The sequence below is a fragment of the Schistocerca serialis genome, chromosome 5, assembly GCF_023864345.2.
Source record: "Schistocerca serialis cubense isolate TAMUIC-IGC-003099 chromosome 5, iqSchSeri2.2, whole genome shotgun sequence".
In the NCBI taxonomy this organism is placed as follows: Eukaryota; Metazoa; Arthropoda; class Insecta; order Orthoptera; family Acrididae; genus Schistocerca; species Schistocerca serialis.
The window spans coordinates 29,700,641-29,725,404 of record NC_064642.1 but is presented as its reverse complement, the minus strand read 5'-3'; the positions used below and the strand labels follow the sequence as shown (position 1 = coordinate 29,725,404).

Here is a 24,764-nt window from a genome sequence, read left to right as displayed (position 1 = left end):
TATTTCTCTGTCAATGCCTGCCTAGTAAGTGTGGCACTGAGCAAACAGCTTGGTCCTGGAAGTGCCCCAAAGCTCCTGCTGCAGCACTGTCTGTAAGTTTTGGCACTGGAAAAAGTATATGTAAAAAGGTACAAAAGGAGGAGTCAGGAAACATGTCTGGAATAACTGGGTAGAGTAGATATCCAACAGAGAAATTTCACTGAGATGCATGAAGGTAAGAGTCAGAGGCTGTGCATATGGTTAAGAACTTAAGAGGGGGTGCACCCAATTTTATGTAGGTACTGGAGAGGAGAAGGACTGGCAACGCACGGAAGGGATCATCTCATCTTTGGTCAGGTGAATCAACAGACAGAATGAATTGAGGCATTTTTTGCATAGAGGGACTAATAAAGAGACATTCAAATAAAAAAGACAAAAAGGTATTTACTCAGTATCTGCCCTTAAGAGAAGGTGTATGTGTAGCTCTTACAGAAGCAGAAAGCTGTACAGTGACTGTGGTTCACACTGTTGAAGTGCTCTCCAAAACAGTAAGAGTAATAGACCAAACTGAGCAGTAAAGATTCTTCGAATCTACATTTCTGCACATATCTGACTTATCACAGATCTGAGATTTGAAATAGTGGAGAGTGGTGTACATCAAAGTGTCGGCATGTAATTCCTCATGGCAAAGATGAACTTAAACATTTTCTATCCCAATAAATTTGAGAACCTTGTGCTATTGTAATCAATGAATTGGAAGGAAAGGAAATGCAGTTACCTCTGAGTAAGAGTACCATAATAATGATATACCCTAACCAAACAGGATTGAATAGGATTGGGGAGAAGAGAAGTTTGTGGCACAACTTGACCAGAAGAAGGGATCGGTTGGTAGGACATGTTTTGAGGCATCAAGGGATCACCAATTTAGTATTGGAAGGCAGCGTGGAGGGTAAAAATCGTAGAGGGAGACCAAGAGATGAATACACTAAGCAGATTCAGAAGGATGTAGGTTGCAGTAGGTACTGGGAGATGAAGAAGCTTGCACAGGATAGAGTAGCATGGAGAGCTGCATCAAACCAGTCTCAGGACTGAAGACAACAACAACAACAACAACAACAACAACAACAACCAAACAGGGCAAATATCTCTCTGTGAAAATGAAACAACGTACCTGAAAAGTAATTAGATGGCAGTAAAAGGTAAATCCAATACTAATAAAGCAATAAAATATGTAATGAGAAATTCATTTACTGTATTATAGCATGCCGTGAACAACTGAATGGTTGACTAGACATACATCAGTATTTTAAATGAAGTTTGTTAAGCGTGAAATGACACTGTTAAAGAGAGAGACTGACTTTCATCCAAGCAGGTTGAATTATGTGATAAATATTTTCCTAAGGTGAGAATGCAAAGGGGGAGCTAAGCTCTCAAATTACGAAACATGAAAGATTATATAAAGAATGATGAGGCACGACATATGTCACAAAAGAACTGGTAAATGTGATGGTGATTTCAGTAATAACACAGAGAGGTAATTAAAGACAATGCAGATGATGTGTGTGAAGTTTATCTTGGAAAACCAAGTATTCAATAATTAAATGGAACACAAGAAAAGAAATATTCTCCTACATGTTTTATTGCTTGAGGAAATTAAGCACAAATAATAATAATAATCATAGTGTGAAAGTTAAATCTATTTTTACTTAGCTGACATTATGAGATGTTTGTAATTATTCAAGTAAGATGAGATGCACAAAATGTTTAATCTCGCTGGCGGGAAGCTGTGTTGTAACACATATATATGAATGAAGTGAGGAATAACATGTTCCACATCTAACCACTCAGTCCTATGAAAGATGTTCATGGAAACCATAAATGATGTTTAGGTAACTGACAAGTGTGGAACATCCCACAGTGCACATTCTGGTGTGCCATATATGCAGATGGCACATAAAAGATGTCATCTCAGAACATCGACAAGGTGCTACAGTGAGCTAGCATCTCCATCTGCTGTGGAGAGCTACTTATGCTTTGGCATTGAAGCTCAACGGTAATTTGGAGGTCATGGAGAAAAGAGCATGGACGTTAATGCTGGAGCAACTGAAGATTTTACATGAGAACTGTCATTCTGAAATGTCATATCCGTACTTGAATACATCTTGTGATCTATTTTGAGCTACAGGTTAAAGAGAGACGTTTTCACCCAAATAGTTAATGAAGTTGTACAGTGGAAAGATTGTGTTTATAATATAGAAAAGATGTCACAAAAGTTACTGTCATTTTAGTACCTTGAATAGGTAAAAAGTATTTTTCAGCATCCCACCCCTGTGAATGATGTAGTCAATCAGTAAGCGAACATGTAACAGTCTGACATCACTGCATAGCAGGTCCATTAAAGTGAATAACATCAAGAACAGCAACCACAAGATATTTATAAGGTAAAAGTTGGCACACCCATCATCAGGGTGTCAGAACGTGTATGGAGTGGAACATATCATACCGAAGTCCCACTTGTTCCACTTCAAGTGCCACAGTCCTATCCTGTGTGCTAGCTACATCTCCCTTCCAGCTGTAAGCCCCTCCCTTCCCTCCAACCTCACCCTTCCACCCCTCTTTCTTTCTCCTGAAAATCCAGCACCTAGACTTTACAGTGAATTACTGACTTTGGTCTGTCCATTATTTATAAAGAAAGAGAAACAAGAATGACAAATGATGAATAGCTTATTACTATATGGAGAGACTAGTCATTCCCCTTGCCACCAAATTTAGAGGAAACATTACAAGCAGCATGAAATTGGAAATAATGAAGAAAACAACAACAATGATATTAATACTTACGGATAAATAAAATAAATAATGTTCTTTGAATTTTTAATGGATGGCATAGAATGAAGAAGTTTGTTGCTTACATTTTTGTGGCATGAGAAAGTTTCATTGATTTCCAGAGCTGAATTATGTCCTCTGTGATCACTTCTGCTGGAGGCCCTTTGACATTCCCATGGTCTTTTGTCAGACATTGTTTTTCAAATTCCTCCTTCTTAAATGGTTCAGTTTCAACACTTTCTGTAACACAAATAATTACAGACTCAAGAAAAATGCATGCCAAAATGAGAAGATTATAACTCATACCATAACAATCATGAACAATGTCATTACCATAACAATGAAAGAAATAGTTGCATAAGCATTTCTGGATTTTAGTCATCTTTAAATTCCAAACATTGCTAAACATGTTGTTTAAATAAACTCACAGGATAAACTTACATGCTGTCAAATGTTTGTTAAGCGATAGCATACTGTTATAGGCCTGTGAGGTCTCTGCTTTTCCTAAAACTAAACTACCAGAAACAAATAATTAATAGTATTGTGAAAAAGGTGAGGAAAACCTTGAATGGCTGCTATCGAAAAGTGTGAGCAGAAAATATAGCCCTCTCTCTCTGTCAGTGCTTTCGCATTACATTGTATGTTTCATCTGCAGTGTAGCAGGTGGGCCGAGGTGTGGGAGACCATTGTCACTTTCTGCAGTTTCACGGCATAATGACAAAGTTCAGAGATATCTGCCTTCCCAAATTGCTGAAAGCATTTGTAGTGACAAAGATTGTCAGTTACTATCTGCTGCTGTGTTTACATGTGCTGTTCAAGAACTTGCACTCCAGGTACTGGGTTTTTATTTGTTCTGCGTGTACAGTGCGGCGCTCCATAGCACGATGATCTTCTTGGCAATTATAGACAGTTCTTATCAAATTCTTCTCTAGTAGTGCTAACTAATGAACAACTTTTTTTTTATTGCTTAATATACATTTATACTTTCCTGATTCATTGGTGTACATATTTTGTATGATTTGCTGAGTATCTCCAACACACAATTACAGTTGTTCGACAGCTAACATTTAGTTGCACCGACATTAGTGGCCCAAACATGATCTCTGTCTACATATTCAATCTATGTAGCCAGAAGAACCAGGGCTAACTTTCAAGAGACAATAAAGATTTTTTTGTGAAATGCAAGATGCACAAGCCATCCCTCATTATGATTTACACCGGGAGAAGCAAGCTTATGCTACACCCGAATTACAATAGATTTGAATGAATTTGCCTTAGTGGTCAGCCAGCTTGACTGTCATTACACACCTTAAGTCTAAGATGTAATAACAGCACCTCCTGAATGAGACTCCCACAACAAAATCAAGGCTGAATTAATTTGCAGGGTTTCCACGTCACAAGAAAAGCATATGCGACAAGCCCTAACACAATAAAATATCAGTGACAGAAAATCGTCACAATATCTCTGGCACTTACACAGTAGACCTAGTGATTAGCTCCTGACCATCTGGCTATTGTAAAGGCAGAATTCAATTCTATGCTCAGATAAGATATTATTCACCCTTCTAGCAGTCCGTGGTCATCACCTCTTCAACTGATACCCACGAAGTGTTGCACAGGGTGCCCATGTGGTGATTATTGTGCACTTTATGTGAGAACAGACCCTGATAGATACCCAGTAACCCTTTCAAGGGATTACAGCTATGCCCTGTGTGGTGCGACTGTGTTTAGTGTGCTAGACTGCACAAATTCCTGTGACAGATGATAATCATTATTACACCATTTAGGTTGTTAGACAGCATTTGCATCATGACATTTGGCCTACGCAATGCTGCACAGTCTCGGCAAAGGTTTACTGATCCAGTGCAGCAAGGATTGTTCATACTGTTTTGCCTACTTAGATGACATCCTCGTCTTATCAGCTGCCGCAAATCAGCACCACCAACACTTCATGGAATTCTTTAAACACAGAGCAAGGTATGGTATTAAATACTGCTAAGTGTAAGTGTGTGTGTGTGTGTGTCCACCCAGAGATTACCTATCTGCTTTCGTCAGCAGGGTCACTACTGTTTCATGATACAGCAGAAGCCATAATGAAGATTTCATGGCCCAAAACCATCAGGGAACTATATCATTTCCTAGAAATGCTAAACTTTTACTGATGTCATCTCCCACAATCAGCCAAGTTGCAAGAACAACTGACTGCAGCACTGTCCGATCTAAAGCCAAGGGAAATTCTCTTATACAATGGATAGATGCAATAAGCCATGATTCTGAAGCAGCAAGGTGAAGCACAGCAAATGCCACACTCCTGGCAAACCCTGCATTGGATGCACATCTTGCATTGATTGTGGATACTAGTCAGACTGCTATCAGCGCAGCAGTACAACAGTAGACAGTGCTCCGCATCTACTCACCTTATTTTCATGCAAGCTCTCACCTTTGCAGCAAAAATAGAGTGCTTACATTCATGAAATTCTTGCAGTTTATGAGTAGATCAAGTACTTTTGCCCCCATCGACACTCAAGAAAATGAAAATTGGCCGAAATGGTGTAATGGTTAATCTGGACTTCATGTCACTTTTTACGAGACTGCCAGTACCAGACAAGCTGGATCTTTTGGTCCAACAGTTTCCACCTGGAATCGTCATGTTGTTCCTTCATGTTCTAATGACAATGTACTTCTTGTACCACGATGAATATTATGAAATAACAGATGGCACGGTGATGGGCTCATCTATGTCTCCTGCAGTTGCAAATTTCTTCATGGAGCACTTTGAGGAGCAGGCTCTGAAATCTGTGGTGTTGTGTCCATCTTGTTTCCTAAGATATGTCAATGAAACCTTCCTGATATGGCCACAAAGTGAAAATACACTGCAAAAAGTTCATGGATCACATGAACGGTGTCCATCCCAACATTAAATTCACCTTCGAGATGGAGAAGGACGGCAAGCTACCGTTCTTGAATGTTTTAGTTGAGTGGAAAGCAGGAGGCTAACTTGGTCATTCAGTGCATACAAAACTGATGCACACTGATCGATATCTGAATGCTGATAGTTTTCACCACCCTGTACACAAGAAAGTGGTCCTGAAGACATTAATACACAGAGCAAAAGTTATTTCTGATGGCGACCACCTGCCTGAATCACAGCACTTGAGACACATGTTTACAGAGAATGGTTATAGGAACGCACTTTTAGGTGCCCCCAAAGAAGGATGTCTTGTGAATCGGCACAAGAAGCAAAGCCAGCAGCTTTCCTGTCTTACTGTGGGACAACGAGCAGCAAGTTAACATGTGTACTGCAGAGACATGGACTGTGACCAGTGTTCTGGGCCATCCCCAAGATACGAGATATGCTGCACCCTGCTAAAAATGACACAGCTCTTTGTGTATATGGTGGCCCTTGCGAGTGCAGCGGTGTCTATATAGGCCGGACAAATCGCACAGTTGCAGAGCGTTGTACCGAGCACAAGAGACATAGTAAAGAACGGGAGCTTGACAAGTCGGTCATAGCTGAGAACTGCCTGTAAAATGGACACGAAATACAGTTTGAGAATACAAGAGTCTTGGCTCATGTGTCATCATACTGGGATTCTGTTATAAAAGAGGCACCTGAGATTAGAATGAACAGCAACAATTTGAACAGAGACAAGGGATACACAGTGATTAGGGCATGAAAACGGGCTTCGGATGTCAAAAGGGAGCAATGGTGGATGCTTAACACTTGTAGAGAAGCAGGAGTGGCACTTCCAATCGTGGAACAGGCCCCTCGTGCCACCTGATGCCACTCGGTCCTGTGGCGGGATGCAGCTGCTACGAGCTGCCCAACTCACCTTCAGCACAATGTCGGTTTATTCCCTGTGATTGGCGCCAGTGGCCGTAATCGTGGCTATACAAGCAGAAAATTGTGTCAGCCCTGGAAGTCAGCTGTTTTACTCATGACGACAACGGTGGTGATAGCCACTGAAAGCTTGACAATTTTATTCGCATTGACGTGGCTTGTAAACCAAGAAGATTTTATTCAGGGATGATATTAATTACCTTTCTTTACCCCCCTTCCTCGCCCTCCCCCACATTTATGCGACATCACTAGCAAACTTGGGATCACAATATCAATGAGTATTTAGCTTCACTTTGAAATGTATTTATGTACTTGATGCATTAAAGTCCTTCTGTACTTAATGACTAACAGATGTACTTAACATCCTTTATTACATAACCTCCCCTATAAAAGACATATGAAACCCAACCATTGTTCATGAAAGGATATGAAAGGTAAGAAAATCCTACTTAAAGAATAACTGTTATTTAATAATGTATCTTCTTATACTTGAAAAAAAGGCTTTTCTTAATACTTTTATGATGTAAGCTAGGACAGTGAGAGAGGCACGTAAATTACAGACAACAGGATAGCTCAAGAGGAAGAAACTGCTCAATGGAAAACTATATATGAAGTAATGAAGCAACTATCTTGGAACCTGCCAGTCGTCAATCCGCCTAATCCGCAAAGGTAGCAGATTCTCCTGAGGTTTTATGCAGCTAACCAAAGAAAGTTAAATGTTTATACCCACTCCTTTTGCCTCTGTTTACTTACCTAAAAATAGTATTCATATTCTATTATCTGTTAACATTATTCATTTCAAGGCAAGACCTCTTGTCATTTCTATTACTAATGATGGTGCAAACCCACATAAAGGTTGCCTAACATATCGCTGGCACTTATAATATTTACTTCCAATTACATTGAAATGAAAACCAATTTAAGCAGTAACACTTTAGTGTCTGCGATAAAATTTGTGCATCCAGCTTATGCTTAATTGCTGAAACAGCTATTACATTTAACATTAGACTTCTGTCACAGCAGACAAGAACAGATGAACACTTAATAACATTAATTGTGATATGTAAATTTTCTCTATTATAATTCTTCTCATTTACCAATAAACAAAGAAAAAAATTTAAATTAACTTTGTCAAATAATTATAGTAACAAAAATGTATAAATCTTTAAAATCAATTCACAAAATAAACAAGATTTCTTTTCCGTTATAATAAAGATTATGACTAACACATCTGCAATGATTCTATGTGCACTCCACTGAAGACCATACAACCATCACAGGTATTCGGACTGTAAATACATCTTAAATCTTTATCTCCCCTTAATGCGTCAAACAATACAATTCTCATTGCTGGATACACTACAGGAGGAGGAGGAGATTAGTGTTTAATGTCCCGTCAGCAACGAGGTCATTAGAGACAGAGCACAAGCTCAGATTAGGGAAGGATTGGTATGGAAATCGGCCATGCCCTTTCAAAGGAGCCATCCCAGTATTTGCCTCAAACGATTTAGGGAAATCACGGAAAACCTAAATCAGGATGGCCGGAGACGGGTTTGAACTGTCGTCCTCCAGAATGCGAGTCCAGTGTGCTAACAACTGCGCCACCCCGCTTGGTCCGATACACTATAGCTACATAATACAGGTTGCAAGATACAGTATAGAGTCATCCACTAATAGACCTTGTTCTATCAATAAGCAGTAATGAGTTGTTAATTTACATAATATGTATTTGTAGGTTAATAACCCATCCACATACTCTTCCATTATCCTATTCTTGGGGCCGTGAAACTTCAGACTAGTCTTCACTCTTAGTTCTATTTCCCAGAGATACACTACAGTCAAGGCTGAGATTTTTAGAAACCTCATTACAGCTGAAAGGTTCCTTTAAATATTCAACTGTATTTTTACACTTACTACAATTAAATAGGAATTTAGTATAGCAACGAATATCTTTACTAGTATGTCTGCCTTCTCAACAAGTGGAAAAATCAAAAATCATTTCTTCACTAAATACTTCTTACAACACAAATATTTTTCATACTGGGTTTATAATAGTCATAGACCTCAGTCAGCTCACTAGGACACAAAAATTCTATTTTAAATTGAGTTTCAAACTGACACAAAGTTTTAAACTTATGCTGGTATTTGGCATTCCAATTTATCGTTTCCTTTTGTAAATATTTAAGAATAAAGTTAATTTTAGTTGTAAAAGAATAAAGTTAATTTTAGTTGTACCTTCCCAGCCTTTGTTTAACACTTCCCTAAATTGTTTTAAAAATGCAACGGGATGTACAAGTACCATCTGGTTTGAACTTCATAAATTCCTTCCAGTGTACTACAATGTTGTCCCAAGAATTGGTGATAGCACTAGTGAATTAAAGTTTCTCATGTACCTAAGATTGATCTACTTCTCGATGTTCCACCAAACCAGTTGAAGCATTTGGTGCACAAATTACTTCACCAAAATCTTTATTCAGCTCAAATACCTCTACTGGCTTTGCGTACTCGAGATTTTATTACTTTTTATTTCCTGAGTTGAAGATTCCTCTAGTTTAGTTTGCAACATCTTAGGTAACTTTACGAAATTCACTTCTATACAGGAAATTTTAATTCTTGTAGAGTCTACTTTCGTAGCTAAGTTCTCTGCTTGTGTTTTTAAAATTGTAATTCCATTCAACAATTCTCGTTTTATGTCTCCAACACTATTTTTTGCTTTGTCCAAGTGCTCTGCTTCAGCTTCAGAACTATTTGATAACTCCTTCAATTTTTTTTCAAAATATCTGACATTCTGTTATCCATTTTTCGAAAGGTTTTCTAATACAATAACACCATCAGTAACAGCTCACCTAGCCAGGCACACCACACATTGCCGCTGTGTCGTGTGTGGGTGATGCGATGTCTCTCGTAGCCACTGTGCAGTGGTCACTTAGTCAGCTGTCAGCCACTGTCCTGGATGCATGGCCACACTGCTATCATGTTGCCTGGTTGTTGCAAATATCACATAGTTGCTGCTACAGATGTAAGCATAGAAGTACTGCTACAGATGTAGGCATAGAAGTAGCACGTCAAAATCTTCCGTTTGTAGACGTACTGTTTCTTTACTCTCGAATCGATGGTTAATTCAACGTGTAAGTTGTTGTTGTTAACCTGGTTGTTAAGGTCAACTAATCTCATTTATGCATTATATTGCGTTAATTCACACTTGTTTGGTTTTTTGATCAGGTCACCAAATACCTATTTCTTAAGGGCGACATTATAGCCTGTGTTTGCCTAAGTATCTTCACTTTTACTTCAGCTGCTCCACGCAACTTCTTCTTCTTCTTCTTGCGTTACAGCCTCTGTAGGACCACGGGTAGCCCCTTCGTGGACTGAATTTTCCTCCTCTTCTCCCAGAACCTCTTCATTCTCTCTCTTCTTCTCTCCCGCTCTTCTTCTGAGATCCTCAGTTTCCGTTTCTCCTGTCGGCTCCACTGATGACACTCTTATCTTTTCCTGTATTCTTCTCTGTCATTGATCTCCGGCATATTGGTCGGTGTATATTTGTTCCTCCAATTTTCCTTTCCTTTGACCATGATCCTCAATTCCAACCAGTCCTTCCGAAGTTCAACAACCCATTTGGTTCCTGTCTTTCCCCTTGTCCTCCCTGTTGTTTCCCACACTCTTCCTCATTCTGTCCATACTCATACTAACTACATGTCCAGCAAACCTTGCCCTTTTGAGTCCGATTTCCCCGGCTATTGTTCTCATGTTCCGGAACAATTCTTCCCTAGGTCTTCGCATCCACCTGTCTCCACGCAACTTCACATATTTCTCCATTATTTATTGGAAATTCCTTTTCGTATCTTATAAGCTCTCTTACTCCAACACCTTATCTGTGTCCTCTCACAGTCACCAAATGTGAATTGCAATAAAAGGTTTGCTAGTTCTGGGTTGAAACTAAGTTCTCACTTCTCGACTGACCTGTCATCGAGAAGATGTTCACTGAACGTATACGGTCACCTTAACATGTTTTCTTGATGCAGTGGACCTACTGTGCAGTGCCACTAATGCTCATATCTACACCAACTCACTACGAAATGACATAAATACTCTTTTAAAGAACTTGTATGTATTTGATGGTTCTCATATTTAGCATTTACAACATTAGGTGACAGATTACTTACTCAGGACAACACATCTGAAGTGAAGCTCAGAACACCACCCAAGAGTGTGACATTTCTCCACAGCTTCCTATCAGCTGCTTCTGGGTGTTTACACTGTCAAAACAGGTGCTTCCTCTGTGCCTTCCAAAACCCTGCCAAGGCGCAATGCCAGAGTATAACCGCCACCTCCTATGCACGTAGAGACTCTTGACAGCATTGCACCTTGCCTATGTCCTGCGCTCAATGCTTCTTGCGTCCTCTCTGCACAAATCTAAATCGAAGCATGACTGTGAAAATTCTCTACATGCTAACAACCTAAACAATATTTTACATATCTCTCATCTGACTGCCACGAGGTGGTGAAACAGCCTGTTACACAAGTGCGACTTACCATGAATGTTACATAGCATGATACTTTTCTTGCAATTATGGTCAGTTCTTGTCAAATTCTTCTCTAGTGCTACCTAGTCACAAGTATTATCAAGTATTTTTCTGCATTTATTGGTTAAGAAATGTTTATTTGTTCTGGTATACTGGAGTACATATTTTGTACGACTGGCTGAGTATGTTGAACACACAACTGTAGCTGTTCGGATGGCTACCACCTAGCTGCATCGACAAATTTATCGAGCTGCAAAAGATTGATAAGGCTAGCAATTTTCATCTGCAAGCTGTTTAATACTGAAGTATTGTACTAGAATTTGTTATCCCAAATAAAAACTGAGCCTAAACCAGATAATGTGTTTGAGGAGTCAGGTTATTAGTCTCTCTCACAGAAACTTGAGAAATGTGGACAGCCTTTGACGAGTAACACTCTTCAATTGATATCAGCTAACACAAATCGTGCAAACAGTGATCTAAGCCCAATGAATGTCAGAATTGTGTAACCTAATGCCAATAGTGGCCTAAATGCAGACCTGGAAAGTTTACTGGTCAAAGTGCTTGAGATCTAATCAGGTTAACTTAAAGAAGGGTATTCAAAGAGAGGTTGCTGAGGTGTAATGAACTTTTTCATCCTCAATAAGTAACTTAAAAAATAAGAAACTGGAAACAATTCAAAAAAGGTAGAATCTGATTGCAACAGACATCATGAAACTATTTAGACAATGAAGCAGAATGAATTTTAATCCAGAGATATTAACACTTGCATCGTACAAATTATTAGGATTCCTTTCCATTCCATTCAAATATGGAGTGCAAGAAGAATGATTATTTGAATGCCTCTCACATGCAGTAATTATTCTAACCTTATCCTCACAAACCCCTATGTGAGCAATACATAGGGGGTTGTATGGTATTCTCTGTCATTATTTAAAGCCTGTTCTTGAAATGTTGTTAACAGACTTTCTTAGAATAGTTTATGTCTATCTTCAGGAGTCTTTCAGTTTAGATCCCTCAGTACCTTTGTGACACTTCAATTTTACATTTCTGAACATTTAAAGCAAGTTACCAATCTCTGCATCTCTTTGAAATCTTAGCAAGATGTGACTGAATATTTATACAACAATGAAAACTATCAATATGCGACAACATAATTTAACTAGATAGACAAAAAATCTACTCACGATTCGGCGGCAGAACATTCGCATAAACAATGTTATAATTATGCAAGCTTTCAGAGCCAGTGGCTCCTTCTTTAGGCAGAAGGGTTGAAGGGAAAGGAAGAGGGGTGAAGGAAAAGGACTAGCGAGGCCTAGGAAAAGGTGTGGATTTCGGAAAAGTCACCCAGAACTGCAGGCCAAGGGAGACTTACTGGACGGGATGAGAAGGAAAGACTGATTGATGGGGACAGCACCAGACAAGACCTGAAAGCCCAAGAGCTTAAAGGTGGAATACAGGGTACTTTAAGCTCTCAAGTTTTCAAATGTTGTCAAGAGCAGTCCCCCACAATCAGTCTCTCTTTCTCATCCCATTGGGTAAGTCTCTACTGACATGCAATTCTGGGTGGCTTTTCTAAAATCTCCCCCCTTTCCTAAACATCTCTAGTCCTTTTCCTTCACCCCACTTCCTCCCCCTTCACCCCTCTTCCTTCCCCTTCGACCCTTCTGTCACAAGAAGGAGCCACTGGCTCCAAAAGCTTGCATACTTATAACCTTTTTTTTTTTACGTGTGAGTTCTGCTACCACTTGGTGAGTGGATTTTTAAATATTTATGCAGCTTCTTTTGGACAGTACTTCATTAAAGATAAATGCATCATCTGTAAAAGTGGGAGGTTACTATTAATACTGTCTGTGAGGTCACCAATATATAACACGAACTGCTGGGTTCCAACACACTTCCCTACGGCACACCTGAAGTTACATTGTGTATGACAATGACCCCTCATCCAAAATAACGTGATGCATTCTTCCAACCAAAAGGTCCTCAATCCAGTCACAAATTTCCCTTGACACCCTATGTGATTGTGCTTTTGACAGTAAGTGTAATAAAAAAAAAAAAAAAAAAAAAAAAAAAAAAAAAAAAAAAAAAAAAAACACTACATCCATCCTGTTGCCTTGACCCAAAGTCTTCAGTACGTCATGTGAGAAAACTGAAAGTTGGGTTTCACATGGTCGATGTTTTCGGTATCCATGCAGGTTGGCATTGAGGTGATCATTCTGTTCAAGATACCTCATTATGTATGAACTAATCAGTGTCAACGATATCACACTGTGCTTTTGGGGATCATGTCTACTGGTCTTCTTGTAGACAGGTATGACCTTTGCTTTTTTCCAAGAATTGGGCACAGTTTTTTGTTCAAGGGATCTACGATATAGTTACAATAGGGTCTAACTCAGCCACAAATTCAGTATAGAATCTCATAGGGATTCCATTGGGCTCTGGAGTTTTGTTCAAGTTCACTAATTTCAGCTGTTTCTCAAAACCACTGACACTAATACTTCTTTCATTCATCTTTTCAGTGGCACAAGGATTAAATTGGGGCAGTTCTCCTGGGTTTTCCTTTGTAAAGGAACATTTGAAAACAGAGTTATGAATTTCATCTTTTGCTTTGCTACAATCAATTTCAGTTCCTGTCTCATTCACCAGGGAATAGACACTAATTTTGGTCAACTAACAGCCTTTACATATGACAGAATTTCTTTGGGTTCTGTGAAGATCACCTGGGAATATTCTGCTACGGTAGTCACTAAAGACATCATGCACTGATCTCTTGACAGCCAAACGTGTTTCATTCCACATCTCATTATCTATAGACCTACGCTTTGTTTTACAATTATTATGCAGTAATCTCAATTTCTTTAGAAGTTTCTTTACAGCGAATGTATACCATGAAGGTACCCTCCCATTATGAACTGTTATACTGGGGCCATATCTATCCAGTGCACTGTCAACTATTCTTTTAAACTTGATCCATAGTCTACAATCAGTGAAACCTATTTCTGCAGACATAATAGCCACGGGTGCAGTGTTAAAATAGTGTTACTATTTACTTCTTGCTTTAATATACACAAGCATCCTTTGTGAAAACCTTTATTTCTGTTTACATTAGCATTAAATGTGTGCCACAACTGATATTGTACTTAACTGCCATATTTGGAGCTGTTCCCAACTACAGAAAATGTATTTGAAGCCACTCTCTGTGCTGACACAGAACAGAAATAGCATCAAAAGAGCCAGATCAACAGCTGTTCTTTGTTAGTGGGAGTCCTTTGGCAGATTGCAGAACGTGCTATAGCTGTTTGCAAGTGAGTTACACAAAAAAGTAACTTAACTCACAACTATTATTCATTTATGTTAACCAGACCTGACCACATCAGCTGGTTTGTTGTACACTTTGCAATAAACAGGCACATGGTTGCCATTTGATGACGGAAAAAGTGTGTGTGTGTGTGTGTGTGTGTGTGTGTGTGTGTGTGTCTACACACATATTGTTGTTATCACTCTGTGACCCAAAAGAAATTAGTTATGTAAGATTTTGTGTTTCCTTGTGTTCCTAGTTAGAATGCAAATGGTGACAAGCGACGGTAGTATTTTCATGTGGTCTGGATCCTGAGGATTTACTGCCATCAGTTCGACTGTGTAGACTATTTCAATCGCTCACCTAAGAGCAGCGGCTTAATGCAGCTGTGCTGAAACTGTTGTTGGGTATGTTGAAGCACGCTCTGCCACTGGTTGCTCAGTCACTACAGCCCACCCCACCCCCCCACCCCCCCTACTTGGATGAACCCACAGACAACTGGAATGCTAACGACAAGCGGCTTCAACAACGTTTTGTGGCATTCCACGTGGTTGATAGGGAGGTTTGTAGGACTCCCTTCTTATCCTGGACACCTCTTGTATATGTAACTTACGGCACCAGTTAGCGCCTCTGCAAGAACCGGCGTTGCTTTCCTTTGGTGATGTGTGTTGTTTGCTGTCCTCCTATCGCAAAAAGTGTATGCATTTGGTTGCTGTATGTTGAATTCTACCAATGTCACAAACAGCCACAGCAGTCACATCTAGATTGGGCACTGAGCTTCATGACCATAGTAGTAAATGTCATTTTGTCACAGTTAAGTCTCAGGAGCCATATGCAGAGACCTTGGTCCAGGACACAATACCCCCGATAAAGAAGAGCGTCAATATGCCCTTTAGTTGAGGACCCTATGTTAGGAGAAGTTTACAGTATTGCACAGTCAATTGAGGTTTCTTACAGCACAAGCCGCCAGTTACAGACTTGGAGATGTTGCTGTTATTGACTATGGGCAATCCTGGCACATGGAGCCTAGCGTGCTAGAGGAAGAGGAGAAGACGGCCACAGTACAAACACGCTTGCTGGGCTGCTGCAGGCAAACACTTTGTTAGCAGCAGGAACACTGAATGCTCCTTCCTTCACATCCCTCTTCTTTCGTGCACCATGAGCAGACAGCCTGATCCAGGCAGTGGATCACATGTCATAACTGTAAGAATAAAGGTCACATAACCAGTTGTATATCAACCTCTAATACCTCCGGCGTCCTTGCACGAATCAATGGACATCGATATTCACGCTGTTTCGTTTTTGTGTTCACTGTTTCTGAAGGTCAGAACAAACTTTTTACTGAAGTGTGGGTGATGAACTAACCAGTCAACACAGAATCTGCCTTATCCCTATTTAACTCACAAACTTACACCGGGCTCATGTCCCCATGGTTGGCATGCGTCAAGTGTCAACTGGTAAGCTATAACAAATAGAGTACTACTCTTAGCCAGTTCACGGCTGACACAGTTTACAAGTCAGTTGTGCACTCTGTTATGTAATTGGTGGTCAATGATGTGAGAACTGAAAATTGATTTGGGTTGATCGACTTCGCTGTTTTAATTTTTCTATCACAGATGCAGTGCATCTGGTGTTAGACCAAGTGCCTTATCATGAATCAGATTCCTCGTGTTCTGATCTGTTGGTCTCAGGGTTAGGTTGTGGAAACAGTTTCACAGTACACATCACCCTCATATTTTTTTTTTTTCTTTAGCCGAGGCCGGTGCCAGTTGCTTTACACAACCAGGTCACGACAGAGCTGGAATGCTTAAAGCAGGTGGGAGTGATTCAACTGACTTCCTCACGAGGATGAGCTACGCCCTTAGCGATTGTAAAGAAACCGTCCAATCAGCTTCAGGTCCATGGAAACTACAAGGTCACTATACATGCACAAGGTAGTCATGGACACTTACCTCCTACCTCGCCCAGAGGAGCTGCTCACTAGGTTGGCTGTGGTAGGTTCCCCCCCCCCCCCCCCCCCCTCCCCCCAAATACAAACTTGGCTGAAGCCTACTTACAGCTTCCATTGAACGAGGCATCAAAAAATTGCTTGTGCTCAATAGGCCTTTTGGCCTCTATTGTATCTGTGGCTCATGTTTGGGGTTGGTAGTGCACCAGTAATCTATCAACATTTTCTAGAACAGGTCACGGTGGTTGTTCCCCAGAAAATTAACTATCTTGATGGTACTGTTATGACATGTGCTTCCATGTAGAATAATCTACGTAAGCTTCGTTCAGTCTTTGTTTACTGTTCTGCAAGCCTCAAATGTAAACTTGCGAGTATCACTTATTTTAACTGTCCACTGTTTATTTGGATCATGAAATTTCCTAGCAAGGTATGCCTCCATGTAACAGCACTTTGCCGTCATTATGGCTTTTCCCCATTGATCTAATCTATGAGAACTTCATGCATTCCTTGGCGAAATGTCACAAGTTTATTTCCAGACCACACCCTGTGTTTGTTACTTCGGAAAAGTCCTCCTCCTGTTTGGTTTACAGCCTGTGAGGTCAAAGATAGTATTCGTTCTGTGCTACATCTTGCAACGCTTCAACCTGGCATGCATCTGGTCCCGGCCACAAACACATCTGAGTACGGGGGTGGAAGCAGTCCTACCCATTACCATTCTGATGGCTCTAAACAGCCAACTGACTTTGCATCAAAAACATTCAACTCGGCTCGACAACAATATTAATCTCAGGTGGAAAAGGTATGGAGAAAGAAGCTCTTACTATAACCTATGCAGGAAAAAAAATTCATGTGTACTTGCATGGTGCAAAATTTCATTTAGTTACCACCCATAAGCCTTTTGTTTCCCTGTTTAGACTGTTGGGCGCCCTTGGTCTTCAGCAATGTGCTCTGTTCTTGTGACGATACAATTACGAGGTCCTTAGCGTTACAATTATGAGATCCATTTTCATCCCACATCACAATGTGGGAATGTGGATTTTTCATCCCAGTTCCTCATGGGCCCAGACCACTTGTTTAACCAAGAGGAACTGCTTTGTTTACAATTGCATATGGAGGCAAGACACACAGTGGATGGTTTTCCCATCACAAGTTCCCATATTGCCTCTGTTGTGGCAACGGATCCAGTGCTCCAGCAGGTCATGCACATGGTGCAACAGCGGTGACTCATCGTCAGATAGGCTGGTTTCAGACCCGCTTCAGAATTATTAAGTATTAAGCCACCATCTCTCCCTCTCAGATGGCATTGTTCTCTTGTAGACAGATGAGTTTACTCGCCACATCGTGATTCCAGCAGCTCTGTGGTGAGAGGTCCTCCATTTATTGCATCAGTGACACTTGGGGATCACTTGCAAGAAACTATTGGTGTGCCACCATGTTTTTTTACCGGACCTCAATCGCAAGATGGAGCACTTTTTGTTGCAACCAGCTGTAACCAGGGTTAACAATGGGAATGAGTCCACATACATTTTGCTGGTCCTATTTGGACACTTTCTGGTTGTTGGCAACTGATGCTTTTTCTTGTTTTCCTTACGTCATTTGTTGTCCATTTGGGACAGCAGATGCAACTGCCAAAGCCCTATCGAAGATATTTGACATCAATGGCTTGCCTTGCCCTTTGGTTTCAGACAATGGTCCTCAATTTGTGGCTCAATCTTTCAAGGACTTCTGTAACGACAATGGCATTCACCATGTCACAGCACCTCCTTTCGAGCCACATTCGAACACCCTGTCCGGACATTTGAGACACGGACACGTTAGTACATGGCGGACTTTCCCACTGATGAGGCTCTTACATTTTTCTTAAGCTCTTACAGAATGATGCTAACTGGGGCCTAGAGTCCCACTGAGCTCCCGCACAGCCATCAACTGCTGATGCTCCTCAACCTCTTGCTGCCGAGTGGACATCCGCCACCAGTAGTGGTTTTGTTAAAGTTTACACCTGTCTGGGCCAGGAGTTCTGGACAGTACCTTCAACCTCACTGGATCCCAGTGGTAATCCACAGCCAGTGCAATGTCCGTGTCTTTGTGGTTTGCATTAACGATTAGCTGTGGCACATCACAAGAACAAGTTGTGTCCTACGGTGCAGGCTGGGACCCTGATGCCGACTGTTCACTTGCTGCCACCTGTTCGTCCTTCGCCCCAGTTTCCTATCATTCACATTTGCTTCCTGCAACTCGTGTTGGTTCTTCCCCCCTGCAATGAGGCTGCACGGCCAGCAGCAGAGTTTGCAGCCAGTCGCCTTCTCCAGTACCTCTCCTCACCAGTCTGCTGTCATTGCTCCATGAGCAGGTGCCCTTTGTTGCTGATCTCAATGTAGAGATGGCCTCCCTTCTGTTGCCGGTCCCATCTACCGGGTGCCCACAACAATGGGGATGCACTTGCCCACTCATATTTGTCTGTACGTACTGGTCCCAGTGGACTGGGATCTCCTCGCTCCTCGCATCTTCTGCTGCCACTACAGGCACCTCACGAACCAGTGATGCCTGCCCCCACCCCAGCAAGGAAGGAGAAGAGTTAGGCATAATCCGTATCAGTTCAGGCAGGGGGGTTACCTTCATAGTCTTGGATGTTATTGAGTTTAGCATATGTTAAAATTCAGGAGTAAGTAAGAAACACGTATTTTTTTGTTTTCTCCAAAAAAATTCCTGCCCCCAACATACAAGTCTACAAAGATGACACTGCGAACACCGTTTTGAAGATACAGATTTTGGAATTTTTTTTAAAAATGCTGTCTCTCTGTAACAGTTCTAGATATTTTGTTAGAGTTTTTTTTATTTGAAAGATAATTGCTTTATTATTACAATGGTATCCTCCATTTGGACATATCTGTCCAAGTTCTTTTACTGTCGCCTTTTGAAATTTTTAAAAATAATTTATAGATTTTTTTAAAAGATGGCAAGCCAGAAAAACTATATTTTTTTCTGTTGATTAGTACTATGTAGTACTATATTCTCTGTAAAGGAGAGCTTCCACTTTTGAGTTAGACAGGTTTTATTTTAATTTTCTTTTTTAACTTTCAAGGGTAATGTGTGTCTTTGCTGAAGTTGTTTCTTACTAATTTCTTTGTTACAATGTTTATTTCTATTGTCTTTGTTGCAGTTATTTCTTTTCACTTTCATTGTTGCAGATATTTCTTACACTTTGTTGTAGTTTCTTGTCAGTTTCTTTGTCGTGGTTGTTAATTGCAGGTTTCTGTTTGTAGCTGTACAGTGTTAATTTGTTTACTGAAAAGGCTTCTAAGAAATATGAGACCTTCCAGTGAGTTCCGTGTTTTCGTGAGGAATTTGCCAGTTGACACACTTGCAGTGTGTTTTGTGAAAAGGACTGTTTGAAACGTCTTCTGACTGGCACCACAGGAGAGTGAAGTGTGCTGACTATTTGTGTATACATAAAAGAGTGATATATAAGACAAACAAAAAAACTGATTTTGTTCAGGTTGGGAATAAGAGTTCTCATTCGACGAATCTGTTTCAAAGTGAAGATGTTTCCAGTGATGAATTTTTGTGTTCTAAATGCTTTGACAGAATAACAACAACGATAGTATCTGAACAAGGTGAAGCCTCCCATGCAGATTTTGCATCAATAGATGAAGAATTAAATACCCTGAATCAGTCAACTACAGAGATAGGTATTAGTTCTGCTAAGAAACAGCTGTCAGTGAAGTCGAGTCCTAAGTTCTATGCATCAAGAAAGTGTAGAGAAATTAGTAAAGCTATGGATGAATACACTACAGCAAAACTGACCACACTCTTCAATGTAGAAATTCCATCTTCAGAAGAAAATAAACCAAAGCACTCTTGCACCTCTTGCCAGGAATTTTTCACAAATATCAATTCAGCTGTTAAATATTGTACATCCTACAGTGAAAAGGTGCGAGTTTTAACTAGTATTCCAGAGACATTTTCAAATAAAACAATTTTGAACCACGTTCCATCAGTATCAAAGCACATGGTAGACAAATCAAGAAATGTGAGGCCTGTAAAAGGAGTCCTTGGAAGACCAGATCCCTAGTATGGTCATCCTGTAGCAGCAGCTCAAGTTCAAATAGTGCAGTCATTTTATCTGGAAGATAAATGGGACTGTTCTCGCCAGAGTGCCAACAAAAAAGACCCTATAACTGTAACAGTTGGAAGTCAAAAAGTCGTGAAAGTGAAGAGGTACCTGACTCACAGTATTAAAGAAACTTTTGCAATTTATAAGAGCAACTATATAACTTTCACATATTGGAAGATCAAAATTTTATGCACTACGACTTAAGTGGGTAGTTCCACACCCACCTAGAGATGTCTGTTTATGTGGGTACTGCATGCGAATTTTTAACTTTGTATGGTAACTTTGAAGAACTTACTGGAGCACGTGACATATGACACCTCGGTTGGGCATCTGAAGTCATTAGTAGGCTGTGATGTAAAGCGAGAGACCTGTTTGTTTCAAGAATGTGGTGACTGCCCTGGAAAGGGAGGACTGTCCTTACATGCACTTGGCCTGGAAGACGTAGCAGGTAAATCTGCAGAAATTACATATGCGACATGGGAGGAAAATAAACTAATTAAAATAACTGTTGCCTCTGACAGTTTAATTGATAAACTTGGTAAATGGTCAGTGAAAGTAGTAACACATCAGCATCTGAAGAAACTCCAACAACAACACATTGCAGAAGTGAAAGGGTGTGTACAGGCTGAAGAACTATGTTTAGTGCTTCACTGTGACTTTGCAGAGAACTGGTCTGTAATTCTCCCACAAGAAGTACAAGGGTATCATTGGAGTAATGATCAGGTTTCAATTTTTACAGGAGTGACATATTTTCAAAACAAGACCACAAGTGTTGCACTTATGAGTCATGACACAGGACATGACTCAGCACATGCTTTGCCAGCAACATGCAAAATTCTTCAACTGCAAACAGGGGCAGAGAAGATAATCATTATTCCTGATGGTGCTCCTAGTCATTTTAAAAATCATTGCCAGCTGATTGAATTGAGTAAGTCACTTGTGTGAAGTGACTGGGTATACAGTGCTACTGGTCACGGGAAGGGGCCTTGTGATGGTGTAGGAGGCCTGCTGAACCACCATGCTACAAAACATACGCTTTCCAGACCAAATATAGCTGCGATTCAGAATGCTGAGGATTTTACGAGAGTCGTGAAATCTTACACATCCACAGCTCTCATTCTTTCGTCCAAAGAGGAAATCAAGAATTCCGTTAGCAGAAAAAAGAAGAATGGTCCAAACAAACTACTCCTGTGAAAGGATACAGAAGGCACATTTTTGGACTCAAAAGTGATAGGCGAACTGATATTGCATGCACTTTATAGAGCAAGAAAGAAGAAATTCCATTCATTTGGCCAACATCTCAGAAACAGCAGGATAATATTCAGATTCACAACCAGAGAAGGACGATGTTTCTGGCGTATGTGTATGACTGTGATTGGTGGATTGTAGAGATTGTAGACACCAGCTATGAATTAAACGAAATTGTAGTGAACTTTATGCCACCACATGGACCAGCTGCTGGATATAGGTTTCCAGCCGAAGGACACCAACAATGCCATCAGTGCTCACTTCCTGTTCACAATGTTTTGAAGATTGTAAGCGCTCCACTTCCAATTGGTTCAACAGGAAGGCATCACTCTATATCAAAGGAAGATACTGAAGCAGTGGAACACATTTTTAGTTCATTGACTGGCTAATTTCAGTACAAAACAGGGTGCACAGAAGTTGTATAAATTGAAACCTTTAAGTCTTTGGACCTTTCACATACATTTTGGAACCATTTAAAATTCTTGAAAAATGAGTCTCCCACTCATCTTTCAAAACTAAAATTATGTTAAATAAGGCTAGGTTTTGATTTTTATGATCCTGTTATGTGACAATGTGGTATAAAATTGGTTTTATGTATGCTTTTCAGGGATTGTAGAAGAATATAGTACTAATAAACAGAAAAAAAAAAAAAAAAAAAAAAAAAAAAAAAAAAAAAAAAAAAAAAACCAAATTTTATGGCTTGGCACTTTTTTTTTTTTTTAAAAAAAAAGGCCATAAATTATAAAAAAAAGTTCAGAACTCTAACATATAAATCCAACTGGAGGATATCTTTGTAATCATAAAGCAATTATATTTAAAAAAAAAAGTGATATGAATATAATAGAGGCAAACATTCCACGTGGGAAAAATATATCTAAAAACAAAGATGATGTGACTTACCAAACAAAAGCGCTGGCAGGTCGATAGACACACAAACAAACACAAACATACACAAAAAATTCAAAGCTTTCGCAACAAACTGTTGCCTCAGCAACAAACTGTTGCCTCATCAGGAAAGAGGGAAGGAGAGGGAAAGACGAAAGGAAGTGGGTTTTAAGGGAGAGGGTTAGGAGTCATTCCAATCCCGGGAGCGGAAAGACTTACCTTAGGGGGAAAAAAGGACGGGTATACACTCGCACACACACACATATCCATCCACACATATACAGACACAAGCAGACATATTTAAAGACAAAGAGTTTGGGCAGAGATGTCAGTCGAGGCGGAAGTGCAGAGACAAAGATGATGTTGAATGACAGGTGAGGTATGAGTGGCGGCAACTTGAAATTAGTGGAGATTGAGGCCTGGTGGGTAACGGGAAGAGAGGATATATTGAACATACAAAGTTTGCCAAGGTAACCCCATTCCCGATGTCCAGGCGGAGCTTCAAGGAATCCTCAGAACCTTAGGCCCCCTACAAAACCTTTCACCTGACTCCATCAACCTCCTGACCCCACCGACCCCCCCCCCCCCCCCCACCCCTACCTTCTTCCTAAAATGCACAAACCCAATCATCCCGGCCGCACCATTGTAGCTGGTTACCAAGCCCCCACAGAACGTATCTCTGCCTACGTAGATCAACACCTTCAACCCATTACATGCAGTCTCCCATCCTTCATCAAAGACACCAACCGCTTTCTCGAACGCCTGGAATCCTTACCCAACGTGTTACCCCTGGAAACCATCCTTGTAACCATTGATGCCACTTCCTTATACACAAATATTCCGCACGTCCAGGGCCTCGCCGCGATGGAGCATTTCCTTTCACGCCGATCACCTGCCACCCTACCTAAAACCTCTTTCCTCATCACCTTAGCCAGCTTCATCCTGACCCACAACTTCTTCGCTTTTGAAGGCCAGACATACCAACAATTAAAGGGAACAGCCATGGGTACCAGGATGGCCCACTCGTACGCCAACCTATTTATGGGTCGCTTAGAGGAAGCCTTCTTGGTTACCCAGGCCTGCCAACCCAAAGTTTGGTACAGATTTATTGATGACATCTTCATGATCTGGACTCACAGTGAAGAACAACTCCAGAATTTCCTCTCCAACCTCAACTCCTTTGGTTCCATCAGATTCACCTGGTCCTACTCCAAATCCGATGCCACTTTCCTTCACGTTGACCTCCATCTGTCCAATGGCCAGCTTCACACGTCCGTCCACATCAAACCCACCAACAAGCAACAGTACCTCCATTATGACAGCTGCCACCCATTCCACATCAAACGGTCCCTTCCCAACAGCCTAGGTCTTCGTGGCAAATGAATCTGCTCCAGTCCGGAATCCCTGAACCATTACACCAACAACTTGACAACAGCTTTCGCATCCCGTAACTACCCTCCCGACCTGGTACAGAAGCAAATAACCAGAGCCACTTCCTCATCCCCTCAAACCCAGAATCCCCCACAGAAGAACCACAAAGTGCCCCACTTGTGACAGGATACTTTCCGGGACTGGACCAGACTCTGAATGTGGCTCTCCAACAGGGATACGGCTTCCTCAAATCCTGCCCTGAAATGAGATCCATCCTTCATGAAATCCTCCCCACTCCACCAAGAGTGTCTTTCCGCCGTCCACCTAACCTTCGTAACCTGTTAGTTCATCCTTATGAAATCACCAAACCACCTTCCCTACCCTCTGGCTCCTATCCTTGTAACCGCCCCCGGTGTAAAACCTGTCCCATGCACCCTCCCACCACCACCTACTCCAGTCCTGTAACCCGGAAGGTGTACACGATCAAAGGCAGAGCCACATGTGAAAGCACCCACGTGATTTACCAACTAACCTGCCTACACTGTGATGCATTCTATGTGGGAATGACCAGCAACAAACTGTCCATTCGCATGAATGGACACAGGCAGACAGTGTTCGTTGGTAATGAGGATCACCCTGTGGTTAAACATGCCTTGGTGCACGGCCAGCACATCTTGGCACAGTGTTACACCGTCCGGGTTATCTGGATACTTCCCACCAACACCAACCTA

The 24,764-nt window shown here is 40.9% G+C and overlaps 1 protein-coding gene across 1 annotated transcript in view; it reads right to left on the bottom strand.

Moving 5' to 3' along the window:
- The window catches only part of LOC126480769 (non-homologous end-joining factor 1-like), a 153,538-nt gene that overhangs the window by 51,879 nt on the left and 76,895 nt on the right, over positions 1–24,764 (bottom strand). Inside the window, exon 4 of the mRNA XM_050104065.1 lies at positions 2,892–3,045. Coding sequence (XP_049960022.1) covers positions 2,892–3,045 — 154 coding nt within the window. The remainder of the gene's footprint in view (positions 1–2,891; positions 3,046–24,764) is intronic.